This window comes from Crocodylus siamensis, chromosome 1 (genome assembly GCF_052110815.1).
Source record: "Crocodylus siamensis isolate JL-2025a chromosome 1, ASM5211081v1, whole genome shotgun sequence".
In the NCBI taxonomy this organism is placed as follows: Eukaryota; Metazoa; Chordata; order Crocodylia; family Crocodylidae; genus Crocodylus; species Crocodylus siamensis.
Genome location: NC_143395.1, coordinates 150,445,385 through 150,460,553, shown reverse-complemented (window position 1 = coordinate 150,460,553; position 15,169 = coordinate 150,445,385). Strand labels below are relative to the sequence as shown.

Below are 15,169 nucleotides of genomic sequence, written 5' to 3'. Positions count from 1 at the left end.
AGTCCCAGGTGCCGGGCAGCTGCCTCCCAGCCCCATGGAGATCAGGACTCATCCTGATGGCCACATAGCTGACAGGCAGTGTCTCATAAGCCAGGACAGCTCTCCCCACCCCTGCTGCCTAAGCTGGGTGCGAGAAATTTGCTCCTGGTCAGCATCTATACATACACTTTGGCACATAAATTTAATGCACCAATTTCTAGTACCTGTATGTACAGGTACTAGAAAACAGCACATTAGACTCATCTACTGCACAGTAATTGCTATGCATGTGTAGACAGTGATGCTTTACTGCTCATTAGATTTGTCTAATGCACAGTAAAGTGTCTTGTGTAGACACACCTGTTCAGATATGTGCCTGGGAGCAGTTTAATGAGCCTGAGTTTTTTGAGAAGAAAATTCAGGTGCATTAATTGCACATGTAGATGTACCCAGTATAAGCAAATGCTAAACAATTTTCCTCAAGCCTAGGACAGCTCTGTTCCTGTAACTTCCATTCTTACTTACAGTCTTGTATAATTTCTCTTAGGATGGTAAGAACTGCAGTGTACTCCACTTCTTTAGCACACTCCATTTTCTTTTTGAGGAAAGCCATAATGTCCTCTTGATAAATAACACCTAAAGGTAGAAAAATCAGGCTAATAAGGAGAAATGAATAAGGAAGAAAAGCCACCTCCTCAGGATAGTGAGGAAGATGAAATTCTGCTTCCATGATTTCACTCCATGTTTCTTCCTGTTCTTACCCAGAACCTTGAAAGCTCGCAACGCAGCTTCTTGGTTCCTTTTACTTGGTGTGTCAGATATTTCAATCTTAGCACAGACCTGCAGAGAGAAGAAAACCCAGTCATGGATGCATAGTGTGGCAGCAGGGAAGATTTAAAATAGTCAAATAAAAATAAAAATATGGGCATTAGCTTTCAACAGGCAGAAGAACAAGCATCCATGTTAACTTGGTCAGTGCTGAGTGCTTTCTGTATCTTTAAATATACCTTTAACTACTGAGGAAGATAATATTCAACACTTTGTAGAATGAGTCCTCACAGTCTTGGGGCACATGGTAGTCACTAGAATAACTGTTAGAAAAGGGAGTTCTTGAAATAGATTGGGAAGCTCTTCCCTCTGTAAGAGGGGTCTTGGATTGAACCTTTCTGGCGGGAAAAAAGCAGCAGTCACTTCTTCACTGAGAATAGAGAGCATGGGTAAAGCCCTGCTCAAAGAAGTGCAGAGCTCCATGTAACAGAGAAAACACTAGCTAAGCAGACAGAAGTGACAATTTTTGGCCACAGGAAACAGATTATACCTCATTGCATGAGGTATCAGAGAAAGTCAATTCAAAATGTAGCATTTTTATTACTTGTGACTGCAGAGCTCCCAGCCTGTCTCTGTTTTCAGAATGAAAGCAGTGGAAGGAGTTCACTCTGGGGTTTCTTCAGCCCCCACAGAGGGTGGGATGGAGGTACTTCTGTTTGGTCTGGTGTAACGTTATAACTCAGAACGCTTTGCAGAAATTGTTCTGAGTTACAGCTGGGAGTTGCACTTCTGTCTGCACCCTGGATGGATGAAGAATGACACACGTGCCTCCATAGTCCATGAGGGAATCCTCTCAGTGCACACACACATGCATATGCATCCATACACATGTGCATACACACATGTTAACCCACACATAACACACAAGCCATATTGTACTGCCAAAGTGTTCTAGTTGAAATATAATTATGTATTTTTGTGTCTAATTTGTACAGCAAGTATTGTAATCCATTGTTTTCTATATTTAAGTATCTTTTTTTCTCTACCCTGCTTGGGTAGTCTGGAAATAAGCAGGGCTGTCTGTATGTAGGCATGAAAGCCTCTTTTGTTGGGCTTTTTGTCTAAGAATATACCCTGCTGTTTACTGTCAACAAGAGAGCATGGAGTTCAGTTACATAAGGAAGGGGATCAGACCCCTAAAATGGAGCAGTGTTCTTTTAAAATTAAGTAGTTGAGAGAAAAGCTGGGGGCAGGGCAAGCCTTGATTGGAAAAGTTTGGGTGATGTTATGCCAGGTACATAGAAACTTCTCAACCTCTCAATAAGCTCTCTTTCTCCTTGGGCTGCTAAGAGTTGCAAAGCTGAATTGGGAGCTGGAGAAACTGCTCCCCCATGGGGGAAGTCTTTCCCCCATCCTTCACTGGGGAGGCTTACTGAAGCTATGTAAAGGGAAAGACTCAGATCCAGGGAGAGAAAGACGGTCTCAGAGTTTGAGACCTCTATTTCTTTTCTCTTTGGGTGGGATAATACCATGGGGGTATTAATCCCTGCAGGACAATGGCCAGGGTTGGAGCCTTGTGATTTTGCTGGCAGATTAAGTCCAGGATTAAAAGCCTGGCACAGTTTGGGCCAAGGTGGTGCCTGAAACGGTTTGGACCAGGGTGGTGCCTGGCACAGTCTGGACCAGGGTGAGACCTGGCATGTGTTGGGCCAGGGTGATGGACTTGGTACATTTTGTTGCCAAGCACAGGCCCAGTGCAGAATGCTCTGATCCGCTTTTGTTGCTTAGTCCAGGCTCAGTGCAAAGAGGCCTGGTTCCCTCTTTTATTGTTTTACAGCTGTTGTGGCTCAGCCTAGCTGAGTAGCTGAGCCCCTCTGTATGTTCAGGCCTGGACCAGGATAGGCCAGGCCTCCCCTTGAGTTCTTTTGCAGTTTTCTGTCCCAGCAGGGCTGGGGTTTGAGACTAGACATGTTGGGAGTGCAGTGTGCTGACTGAAGCCATAAGTCACCCTCTCAAAGCCACCACATAGAAACTGAGATCAGTGCTCTACAGTTTGCCAGGGAGAAATGAGGGACACCTTGCACTGCAGAAGAACCTACACTCTCTAGCCACCCTGCAAGTTGCCTCAAACCCAAAGGAGCAGCTCATAAGACTCTCTGGCGTGGGCCCACCTGTCCATCCTATTGCTGAAGGGCAAATATAGGGCTGCAGCCCCCAGAACTACCTTTTGGGGAGCCCCCAAGTCCCAGATTGCTAGGCATGGGTGAAGCCCTATAGACTGTGTCTTGTAATTGGTAGTGTTTTAAATCACGTTTGGTGTTTTCTTTGCCCTTTGTTTTCTCTAATAAATCTATCCTTTTGTGTTTATACTGCTTGCAAGGAGGAGGTTTTGTTATGCAGGACACCCCAGCTGAATTCAGTGATCCCAGATTTCTGGGTGGGGGTGAAAACTTATTGGGTTTCCACAGTGAAATCTTATTGGGTACACCAAAATTTGAGCCCAGTCCTCATTGCTACCAGTTGTTGACTGGATGAAGGGTTACAGATGCAATGAAACAGGAAACAATTAACAATCTTATAATTTCAGTCTGGACAGCATCCTATGGAAATGTTTGCTTTTTTTCATTGTTCATGAAAATCTCTGCACAAAGAGACAGGGCAGAGGAAAGTGGCATCATGTCCTACCCATTTGGCATCAGTCTCCTTACCTGTGCAAAAAGAGCACTGAGAATGCTGTCCAGACTGTAGTGCAGCCTCTTACTCCATTTTCTGTAGCTCAGTACACTGTCTAGAAGGGCACATAGACACTGCGGAAAGAAGTGCAGAGTAATATAGAATTAGCTCCTGAATGTGTAACTGAAACAGTCACCTTTTGAAATTCTTTTTCTAGTTACAGTACACGTCCCATACAGCATGTCAATGGCTAAATCTGTCTCATTTTTTAGCTACTTAATTATTTTATGATACAAAGGTCCTAGAATCTAGTTCTGAACTGTCACTTTTCATCATTTGCAATTGGTCTTGTGTGTCACCTGGCTGAGTCTTCTTCTAAAGGGCTTCTTTTGGCTTTTAATCAGTTTCTCAGATCTTCCAGCGGGTCCAGATGCTCTCCACCCCAGGGTGTTGAGGGAGCTAGCAGGGGTTATTGCAGGGCCCTTAGCACAGTTTTATGAGCGCTCGTGGTGCTCGGGCCAGGTGCCGGATGATTGGAAGGCGGCCAACGTGGTCCCCATCTTTAAAAAAGGGAGGAGGGAGGACCTGGGCAACTATAGACCCGTCAGTCTTACCTTAATCCTAGGGAAACTCTTTGAGAAGATCATCATGGAGCACATCTGTGATGGGCCAGCTTCAGGGATGATGCTCAAGGGCAACCAGCACGGTTTCATTAGGGGCAGGTCATGTCAGACCAACCTGATTGCCTTTTATGATCAGGTCACAAAGGCAATGGATGCAGGTGTCGCTGTGGACGTAGTCTTTCTGGACTTCAGCAAGGCATTTGACACTGTCTCCCACCCCATCCTCATTAAAAAACTAGGCGACTGTGGCACTGATGCCTACATAGTCAGATGGATTGCAGATTGGCTCAAGGGTCGTACTCAGACGGTGGTGGTGGACGGGTCATATTCGACCAAGGGGAAGTGGGCAGCAGAGTCCCCCAGGGCTCGGTCCTTGGGCCCGCGCTGTTCAATTTCTTTCTCAGCAATTTGGACGATGGGGTGAAAAGCAACCTGTTTAAATTGGCTGATGATACCAAAATTTGGGGTGAAGTGAGCACGCTAGTAGGGAGGGAAAGACTGCAGCAAGACCTGGATAGGTTACAGGGGTGGGCTAACAAAAACAGGATGCGTTTCAATACTGACAAGTGCAGGGAGCTGCACTTGGGCAGTAGTAACCAGCAGCACACTTACAAGATCGGAAATGTTCTTCTTGAGAACATGGAGGCAGAAAGGGATCTTGGAGTCATTATTGAACATGGGCCAACAATGCGAGGTCACAGTTGGCAGGGCTAACTGCACCTTGTCGTGCATCCACAGGTGCATCTCTAGCAGGAACAAGGAGGTGATCCTCCCCCTCTATGCAACACTGGTCAGGCCACAGCTGGAGTAGTGTCCAGTTCTGTGCGCCCCACTTCAGGAGGGATGTGGACAAGATTGAGAGGGTCTAGAGGACGGCCACCCACATGGTTCAGGGACTACAATGAGAGACTGCGGGACCTAAACCTGTTCAGCCTTCACAAGAGAAGACTGAGGGGAGACCTGGTGACCATCTATAAACTCACTAGGGGAGACCAGAAGAGTTTGGGAGAGATCTTGTTTCCTTTAGCGCTCCCTGGCATAACAAGGAATAACAACCACAAGTTGTTGGAGAATAGCTTTAGATTAGACATCCACAAGAACTACTTCACAGTTAGGGCGGCTAGGAGCTGGAACCAACTTCCAAGGGAAGTGGTGCCGGCTCCTACCCTGGGAGTTTTTAAGAGGCTTGATGCCTACTTGGCTGGAGTCATCTGAGCCCAGTTTTTCTCCTGCTCAGGAGGTGAGTTGGACTTGAAGATCTACAAGGTCCCTTCTGACCCTACTTCTATGATTCTATGATTCCTGACCCTTGATATTTCACAGATTTCATAGATGTTAGGGTAGAAAGGGACCTCATGAGATGGTCAGGTCCAGCCCCCTGCCCAAAGGGCAAGAAGTCAGCTGGGGTCGGATGAGTATCCAGGCATTTCTTGAATGTATCCAGAGTAGATGCTTGCATATTAGGAGTGTGCAAAATTTTACTGACAGTTTTGTTTCAATGCTATTTCAACTTGTTTTGAGCTTGAAACAGCGAAATTGAAATGAAGCAGAGAGCTTTGAAACAGCCTTGAAATGAAATGAGGCAAGTAGAAACGTTTTGAAATTTTCGAAACATTTTGAGTTTCGAAGCTCAAGCTGGGTTTGCCTGCAGGGAAACAAAAACTAAAGTAAGGAGAGGGAGGGGGAAGGATGGGAAGGAGTGCTCTCATTATTGACTGTGTAGCTGGCCAGTGACTGCCATCCTTCTCTGAGGTCCTTTCCATTCCCAGTGCTCTGGGGGAGAGATGGAAAAACTGCATAAAAGGCAGCACTGTTTGAACTCCCCTGCTTTCTGCCTTGGTGTCAGCTGAGTGAAAGCACACCTTAACACACAAAGTGTCACCCACTCATGTCACGAGTTTTACCTGTCAGCAGCTGGAGGTGCAGGGCCCCAGAACCCAGACTCCCCCTGCACCTATCTCCTTGACAGCTGGCAGACTTCGTGGCTGCAGCAGGGCCTAGCAGGCCTGCAGTTTTCACCCCCTGTGCCCCAAGACAGACACAGTCCCACAAGCACCCATGTCATGAGTTTTGCCTGTCAGCAACCAGAGGTGCTGGGCCCCAGATCCCAGAAGCACCTGCACCTATCTCCTTGACAGCTGGCAGGGCTTGTGACCTCAGCAGGGACTAGCAAGCCTGCAGCTTTTACCCTCCTGCACCTTAACACACACACAGTGTCACCCATGTCACAAGTTTTGCTTGTTCACAGCTTGAGGTACAGTTTCCCTCAAATCCATGCAACTATCTCCTTGAAACTTGGCAAGCTTTGTTGCCTCAGAAGGGGCTACCATCCCTGCAGTTTTGACCCCATTGTGGCTTAACACATACATGTGACATGAGTTTTTTGCTTTCAAGACTTTGAGGTGCAATTTCCCTAAAACCCCTCCACCTATCTCCTTGAAACTTGGCAGGCTTGATGCCCTCTGAAAGGGATACCACTCCTGCAAGATTCATCCAATTCAGGCAAGAAATGACAAAGTTATAGGCTGTTTTGAGCTTCCCCATTATAGCCTATGGGCGAAACATCGAAACAGTGTTGAAACAGCGAAACTGTTTTGATGAAACAAAATGGAACAGCAGTTTTGATCTGAAACAAAATTAAAACGAAATGCTGTTCCATCAAAATGCAAGTCGGAACTAAATGGTGCCTTTTTGCACAGCCCTATTGCATATCATGCTGTCCCAGTCCAGGTCCATCCATACATAGTTTAGGCTGGGAATCAGGATGTCTCCACAGATTGGAAACAGTGCACAGTGCTCTTCAGTGCCACAGAACCAAACTAATACCTTCTCTGCCCACTGGTCATAGATACATTCTAAGAACCCTCACCTCTGTGATGTAAAAATGGGGTACTCCAGTCTCATACAGATTCAGGAGCCCTGTTATCAAATACTGGACATGATTTTTCAATGTCTGAACAGACATGATAAAAAACAGTGGGGTAATTGCATTCAGTGTGGCTTCCATCACCTGCTTAGGGAGAAGAGACAGGAAATGAATGCACATGTGGTTAGTGAGATACAGCATAGCTAACAAAATGTTCACAAATCTGCACACTGTGATATACCCAGACACGTCTGTTGCTATAGAATTCTTAACTTAATGGAGAAGTCCTATCACTTCCTAGGCCTATGATGTGATGATTCTGTATCCAATGCCAAGTCACATTGGCTTACTGCTGGACCCTGGCAGTTTCAATTCATTCCTAATTTGTACTTATTTTGACATTACTCTTTCACTATATTTCAACATATTTCCCTCCCCCCTCAATGCATGTTAGCTTGTATTTTTCTTAACCAAGTGTTGATTTTGTCATTTTCTGCCCATATATTAACTTCTTTAGGTCACTTAGCATTATTTTTGTGTTCTCAATGGTATTTGCAGCCACACCAATTCAGTATCTTCCAGGCCTGGCCCCTCATTCCCATGCTTCCAAGTCAGGCCTCTTCATCCTTCTCCTCCACACTATGTTGGTACTAGCAAGGGGAGAATACAGAGTGCATGAGAGGCCAGGTCCATGCTCAGTTCCAGCTTCTCCTGGCTGCCTGAAGGAATGGCTGATTGGGTGAAACTCTGACCCCTCATTGCATGAGGTATCAGATAAAGTAATTTAAAAATGTAGCATTTTGTATAACTTGTGTCTGCAGAGCTCCCAGCCCATCTGTTTTCAGAATGGAAGCAGTGGAAAGAGTTCACTCTGGGGTTTCTTCAGCCCCCACAGAGGGTGGGACGGAGGTACTTCTGTTTGGTCTGGTGTAACATTATAACTCAGAACGCTTTGCAGAAATTGTTCCAAGTTATAGCTGGGAGTTGCACTTCTGTCTGCCCCCTAGATGGATGAAGAATGACACACGTGCCTCCACAGTCCAGGAGGGCATCCTCTCAATGCACGCACACATGCATATGCAACCATACACACATGTGCGCACACATATACGTGTGTAACCCACACAAAACATACAAGCCATACAAGTCCTGCTCAACCCCTGTACCTGCACTGCTGAGCTGGAGCACACTTAGTCACTCTGTGAGGGATGGAACATACAAAGTCCTCTCAGGATGGGGCATGCTCAGGGGGCATGTCTATATGAAATGGGCACTAACCATGACATTGCCGCTACTGTACAGTAAGGTCAGAAACAACCTGTGTGCTGCCGGGACTGTGCAGTACCGGTGGGTACCAAGCAGTCATTTAGTACTTGCTAAAGCAAGTACTAAATGACTGTGGAATACCAACTGTGCAGTGGGGTGTGCATGTAGACATGCCCAGGAAGGACAGAATTTCCCAGAAAGTTAGTTGCCAAACGCTAACAAGTCTCTACTGAGCGTGAGCAAGCTGAGATTTTCATAGGGAAACTTAGTCAACTTTAAATGAAATTCCCCAAAATAAGTACCTAACATCAGATCAAATCTCTGCTCCACATCAGAGAGCCTTTAAAGCTTCCCAATGAAACACTTATACTAGTGGAGATGGACAAATAGCATATTTTTCTCTAAATTTGGTTTAGGAAGTGTATGAAGTGACTTTTTGCTGAAATATTAATAACAGTAGAAAAAAAATCACCCTGAGGCAGATAATTGACATAACCAAATACTTAAAGTTGGGCAAAGTTCTAAGCAGCTAAAACTTTCTCTTATAAGAGAAAGTGTTCATCAGTGTTAATTATAGGCTTGTGTTGCTTATAGTCTGATTATACTTGATGATGGTATTTAGATGCTTCTGCTAGAACAATGAGCCATGAAATTAAACTTAATTAAATTAACAAGACTGACATTTGAAATGTCAGGATAGGCTGCAGAAATAATGCCTCAGTAAGGAAATAAGGATAGTGAAACCCTTTTCGGAAGTAGTTTTTTAAGCTGCTTGCCATCACATGAACTCTATCACCTACATTGGATCCTAAATGGAAATTTTGCTTCACAACTTGAAAATCTAGAAATGTAATTTATTCTTCTAAAAAAGGGAAAGATCAATTCTTACAGGCCAGGAGTAAGTCATCAGTGCCAGAAAAGTGTCTTGTCCTAGCCTGCCTCACTTCACATGCTGCTTTCTTCTCTTACGGTGCATTCTTCTAGATGAGGTCCAGATGAGTGGCAGTGGGCCAGTTTACAAGCTAGGTCCCACAGACGGGATGGGTTTGCGGGTAGAGTCAGTCCATGGGTGCAGAGGCCGCGGAACGGGGCTGGCCACCCAGGCCATGGCCTGACCAACGCTTAGCATGGTGATTCAAACACAGCTCTGCTCCCTGCCTGCTTTCCTCCCTCCCTCACATGTGCAGTGGCAGCCACGCTCTGCCACCTGCAGCTCTGCCAGGACAGAAGAGTGACAGCCCCCTGAAGCCAATGGGCCAGGCCCTGCTCGCACTAAGAATCGCCATGCTAAACATTGGTTGGGCCCTCACCCTGTTCCATGGCTTCAGCATGGGTGCAATTTTAAAGGCCAGCCCGGTCCTGCATGCCCAATCTGACCATGGTATGACCCTGCATGCTGGCACTATCCAGAGGTTCCAGAGTTGTGGAAATTAACACAGCCACTGCTCCCGTCATCATATTTCTAGACCTGTGCAAAGCCCTGTGGGCTGAGTGACATGGCTGATGTTTAGCCCAAGTGGCCCACATCAATAGAAAGGCATGTTTTCAGAAAGAGAGAGAGACAGAGAGTGAAGGGGACAGAGAAAGGAAGCAGGCCCTGACACCTGGTATCAGTCATGGTGTAACTGTGCTTCCTCTGTGCTATAGATAAATAGAGGGGGGGTTTTTTCTGTAGGGCTAGCATCAGACACCTTTCAGATCCAAATTCTACTAATGGGCTCTTGCTGCCCATGATTTCCTCCACTCACCTTTCTCTGGGCACTTGGAAACCAATTGTTGAAGAGCACTAGAAATGTCACATGGGCTTGGGCAGCTGCAGTGTCTCTAGTGATGTCCAGCTCCCCAACTTCCTGTGGTGGCTCTGCTAAGTACCTGGAGACAGAACTGGCCAGGTGTCTTAATACTATGTAGAGAACCAAAGGATTTGATGTTATTCCACAGCTAATAATAATCAGTATCATTTTAGAAAGCTCTGCTGCATCCATAATAGAAACAAAAAACGTATTTTATATAAATTCTGTTTGGTCAGATAACAGTCTCTGAAGAATCCCTAGCTTCTCCCTCTAATCTCTGCCTGGGATCTCAGATACACATATACATATATATTTATATTTATATCTGTATATATAGAGAGATATAAACTGATCACAGACAAGAAATGGGGCACAGTCATGATGCACCACAGAGAAAAAATACCTGGCAATTCTGAGAACTAATACCCAGCTTTGTATGTGTGTCACTGATCTAGGACTTCACATGCTGTGTTGAGGTTTAATCTCAAAGGAATTAGAAAATGAAGGGAAAACAATGGAGTATTCCATTTGCTTTGTGTGGAAAGTTAACATACAGATTACAGAACAAAACTGAATCAGTAAGAACCTCATTTTAGGTACCTTTAGTGGAAAGGCACCTACTCTGGAAAGCAACCTCTGTAGCTTCAGCAGGTTAAACCAATGTGAAAAAGGGTCTGTGAAGGAGCATCTTTGGTGCCCGCCACTTTAAGGGGTGAAAGCAGGCTGTGGAGCTGCTGGCAGGTGTGGTTAGGCCCAGTTAGGTGGTTACATGACTGCAGATTGGAGGAGGGCTAGGAGACCAGGGTATAAGCCCAGGCCCTAGAAGCTGAGCCAGCAGTTACATCTAGGGAACCAGTGAAGCAATGTCGCACAGCCCGAGGACAGCAGCTCCCAGAACACCTGGAGGTCAGGGCAGGAACTATGGGGATGGAGGAGGTTCCTGTGGGTCCTGGGTAAGACCTGAAATTGCACCCTGCTGGGGTTGGATGGTGTGGTGGGGCTGCCTATGGTGGGGCAGTCTCCAGGAAAAGCTACAGCTGCACCTCCCTAGCAAAAGGTGACGATGGGGTGCTGGAAAGCCTAAGTCCCCGTTGACTTGTGGTACCTCGTGGAGGGGAAAGTCTAGTGGAGCACACCCTGACAGAAAAGCATAGGGTCCAGCCCCACAGAGTGGGGCCTGAGACAGGGGCTAAAGCCCACTGAGTGGGGCCTGAGGTCCAAGGGGCATAAGGCCCAGGAACCCAGTGAGGGGCAGAGTAGTGGCCCAGAAAGGGGCTAGAGGCTGAGTTCGGCCTGGTGTGGGGCAGAAATCTGGAGGCCACGTAGAGTAGGGCCTGTGGGTGGCCTGAAGGACTGTGTGTAGGCCGGCCAGAGTGTGTGAATGATGAAACCCAAAGGACTGGTCCAGGATGGGTCCTGAAGGGCTGCGTGAAGCAGGGTGGGATGGGTGAAGCCCAGGAGTGGGCAGAGTGATTGAGGCCTGGCAAAGGGCAGAATGTTAACAGAATCCAGTAAGGGGCTGGAGCTGTCAACAGTTTAAATGCCATCTGCGAGGCATGGGAAATGATGTAGGGGAGGTTCAAAGCTATGTATTTGGCCCAGTACACCAGAGCCACAGTTAGGGCAGCCTCCTACATATAAACATGATGTTTTGGAAACATTAAAGGTGCCTGCCGGCAGGCAAGGCAAAGCAAAGTGCCCTGGACAGTTGGGCAGGCCAATGTCATGACCAGCCTCAAGATGGTCCTCTGTCACAGGGTCCTAAAGTTAAACCCAAATTACCTTCTTTTGCCTGGAAAGCAGGATCATGTGTTTTCTGATCACATGTATATGTTCTGTAAAATCCCAACACCAGGCCCCTTTTCTCTACATCTCTGAATCTAATCAGGGGTCAGTTGGGTATCACTTGGTAAGGGAAGAGCTAACTAGAACAGCATTCCTTTTACTCAAGGATAACATCTGTCGGAAGTGAGAGTCAGGCTTGTGAATGAAAATATGCCAGCAAAACTAAATACGAGGAATCATGAAATGCTCACCATCACAGAACAGCAGCACATATTTCTTTGACTGGACCAAAGGCAAGACTGGCAGGACACAGTCCCACATTGCACCAATATAAGGAGCCATGGCTGGAATGGAGGAAAGGAAAATGCACTCAGCTTTGTTTCTAGCTGAGTAGTTGCTTTCTGTTCCACAGGGGCCAATTCTGACAGCCACAGTACAGAACAAAGGAAAGGAAAAGATTACTTTTTCTACCCAGCCTCACAACACAGAGATGCTGTGTGAGAATATGAGTGTGAATATGAGTGTGATGGAGAATGAGGATATGAGGAACAAACTACAACTAACATGAGGTATTACAAGTCTAAGTTTTGGCCAAGAATCCCCACAGAACAGTTTCTGGCTGAAATATTTTGTTGAAAAAACCTGTAATTTTCCATGGAGAACAGACACATTTTTACAAAAAGCAACCCTTCTCCCCATTTTCCATTGAAAAACTGAAAAAATTCCATCAGACCAGCCAAAAGTGTGGGTATCAGAAGAGTACAAAGGAAAATCTCAGCTCATACCTATTTGACAGGGTCAAACCAATTCTACAGAAAATGACATCAAATACTTGCTAAGCTTAAAAGAAATCTACAGTGCAGGAAATAGAGGGAGATGGTACCTTTGAGTTGGCAAAGTTTCACCATAGCACAGAGGATGCTGTGGTGGGGCAGAGCTTTTGGTTGGATCCTCTCCTGTAGCTTAGCCAAGACAATTTCTGGGCAGTGCTTTGCAGTGGCCACCAAAACTCCAATGGCAGCTTTCTCCAGGTCCTCTTCCAGCTCCTGCATCAGAACAAAGAAATTCAGGTGACATTAGATACACTCAAAATTACAGATGAAAAATTATTCTCAACAGATGAATTACCGTTCCAACTTCTTTTGGAAAATAAGACAAGCATTGGAATTTTGGAGAGAGTCACAGAGATTTGAAATCATTTCTTTTAGTTACTGTTCAGGTCTGAATAGGCTTAGGTCATGAATCTGATACATTTTCAAGTCATGTAAGCACATGTGCATGTCAAATGACATCCCAACAATACAAACAACTATTCTTTTGTTTTTTGACATGGTATCGTTACCTAGAGAGAAAGCATGAAGCTTAGATTCAAATATGGTGTTCCAGATTTAAAGTATTTTTTCCTCTTCTTCATCATATGCATTTACCTGGATGAGATTGTTGGAAGTGATATCAATCAGCCTTTGGGCTAGGTCATTTTTCAGATGGGTGGCAGCATTGATTTTTCTCTCCAGAGTTATCCAAGTGTGAAACTGGTGCTCCAGAGACAACTGCAAGGAGAATAGGAAAAAGAAAGGTGAAATGAGCAGATATGAGAAAGCAAGGATTTCCTGGCTTCTGATATAACAAATGCTGTGGATTAAAATAAAATGACTGCCATTATTTTGATTAATGGGATAGTTCGGAAGGAAAGTGATCAAACTGTAAGGGAGCGCTGAGATGGAAAGAGACTAAATCATATGGAATTAATAGATGAGGGAAGAATGAATTATAGGGGACAGGTAAAGAGAGAAATTAGTTTATTAAAGAGAAGTTGGTTCATGTAAGACCTGTTGTTACACTGCATAGAAAATGTTTATACCTGATCTTTGTTTTCAAGACACTGTAATGTGTTGCTTATTTCTGCCTCTTCATTGTCCAATTCAGTGAGCTCAGGACTTCCCTCTCCTTTCCCCAAAGCCTTTTGGCGCATTTTTGAAGCTGACACAAAGAACACAAAAAAGTTACATTCTTAATATCTGGTCTTACAAGATCTTTAGCCTTTTTCAAGCAGGGCTTACGGGAACAATGTCCAGTGTCAACCCATGGAAACCTGCAGGATTCCAATGACTTCATTGATTGTTAGGATGGGCCATAATGGTTAATTCTACTGTTACTAGGAGATCCGTTTATGTAACAGGTTCCTTTGGTAGCCAGCTTAACTTTTTTTCTGATTCAGTTACAATCTTAAGACAGAGAGCAATAGAGACCAAGGCTGCTGAAGTCAGTCAAGGCTCCTGGTGTGAAACCATGTGGGAAAGAAGATCAAGCCCATTGACAATGAGAAAATGGAATTGCGCAGGGCCGGGGAAGGATGGCAAATCAATCGATCAATCAATCTGATACTGTTTGAGAGCCTCAGCATCCATAAATTAGTATTACTGGCACCTGTGTGTTAGTAGCAGCTTGAAGATCTAGTTGTGGACCATGATCCCATTGTGTTTGGTGTTGTACAAATATGTAGCCATGTTTTTCAAACCTTCAGAAAGTTCCCTCCTCACATAAGCAGCACATTTTTCTTTTTAAAATGTGTATCACTTCTTCTGACAGTTTTGGCAAATGACACAAGTAGGAAGATAAGGATTTGACAAAATGCATTTGCAAAATACATACTGTTACCTTTTCCTATGTGGGCTAATGCCATCCTTATTTAGTTTTTTTTTTCAGGAGCACCAGTGGATTACTGTGGTCCTATGGGACACAGCAAAAAGTTTGATCCCCCAAAAGCAGTCTGAAAAACATGGAGCAAGAGAGCAGATTTTCTAATATTACTGCTTGACTATGATTTTCAAAAACACACAAAAAAGGTAGGTAAAGAATTATTCCATTCATAGTGTATGAGAAAGAAAAAAGAGAAAGCCTGATCAACTCTGAATTCACTGTATGTCAAGTAAAGCTGCACAAAAAGTGGCTTTCCCATTTTTCAAAAATGTTTCCAGATTTCAATTTTTTTTGCTACATTCCAGAGAAGAAGATGCTCTTCCATGTTTTTAGATGAAAGCCAGAGAGAGCGAGAGAGAGAGAGAGCGTGAATGCTACCCCAGAATAGCCAGAAGAAACAAGTGCCTAGCAGTGAGGCACTTACCTGGGTTGTGAGAGATGACATTTAAAGTCCCTGCCTGGTCTAATCTGCCTTTTTCACCTTCTAGTGTGGGGGGAGGAAGAAGGTGGCTTGTCAGAGCCCTTTTCTGAGGGTTGCTGCTTACAGTGGTTCTTTTAAATAACTGAGAAGTCCTCATTATTTTCTTTTAAAAACCAGATGCTGTAGGTAGGGGTGAAACTCACCTTTTATGTAATAGCCTAGTATTAGAGCATCCACTCAGGCAGTGGGAGACCTCAGTCCAGTAATGTCTTCAGCCTAAGAGGATTCAAACTGT

At 45.0% G+C, this 15,169-nt stretch overlaps 2 protein-coding genes across 2 annotated transcripts in view; both read right to left on the bottom strand.

Moving 5' to 3' along the window:
• Positions 1-3,833, bottom strand: part of LOC149873467 (maestro heat-like repeat-containing protein family member 1) — a 72,201-nt gene extending 68,368 nt beyond the window's left edge. The window contains exons 1-3 of the mRNA XM_090045281.1: positions 3,456-3,833; positions 741-819; positions 505-615 (exon numbers count right to left, since the gene is read on the bottom strand). Coding sequence (XP_089901407.1) covers positions 505-592 — 88 coding nt within the window. The 5' untranslated portion in view covers positions 593-615; positions 741-819; positions 3,456-3,833. The remainder of the gene's footprint in view (positions 1-504; positions 616-740; positions 820-3,455) is intronic.
• A 3,046-nt stretch (positions 3,834-6,879) lies between these two features.
• LOC149873466 (maestro heat-like repeat-containing protein family member 1) lies at positions 6,880-14,436 on the bottom strand. The gene is made up of 7 exons (XM_090034859.1): positions 14,412-14,436; positions 13,615-13,733; positions 13,181-13,303; positions 12,637-12,799; positions 12,005-12,097; positions 9,924-10,078; positions 6,880-7,053 (listed from the first exon to the last, which is right to left on the bottom strand). The coding sequence occupies exons 1-7, from the start codon at positions 14,434-14,436 to the stop codon at positions 6,886-6,888; spliced, it is 846 nt and encodes a 281-aa protein (XP_089890985.1). The 3' UTR covers positions 6,880-6,885.
• Between the last annotated feature and the right edge of the window lie 733 nt (positions 14,437-15,169).

Coding starts and splice junctions, on each gene's coding strand:
- LOC149873466 (XM_090034859.1), bottom strand. CDS start 14,436: ATGGCATTAGCCCACATAGGAAAAG. Junction 12,800..13,180: donor CTTCCAACAATCTCATCCAG/GTAAATGCATAT, acceptor GTTCTGATGCAG/GAGCTGGAAGAGGACCTGGA. Junction 10,079..12,004: donor TGTGCTGCTGTTCTGTGATG/GTGAGCATTTCA, acceptor TTCTCTACATAG/TATTAAGACACCTGGCCAGT.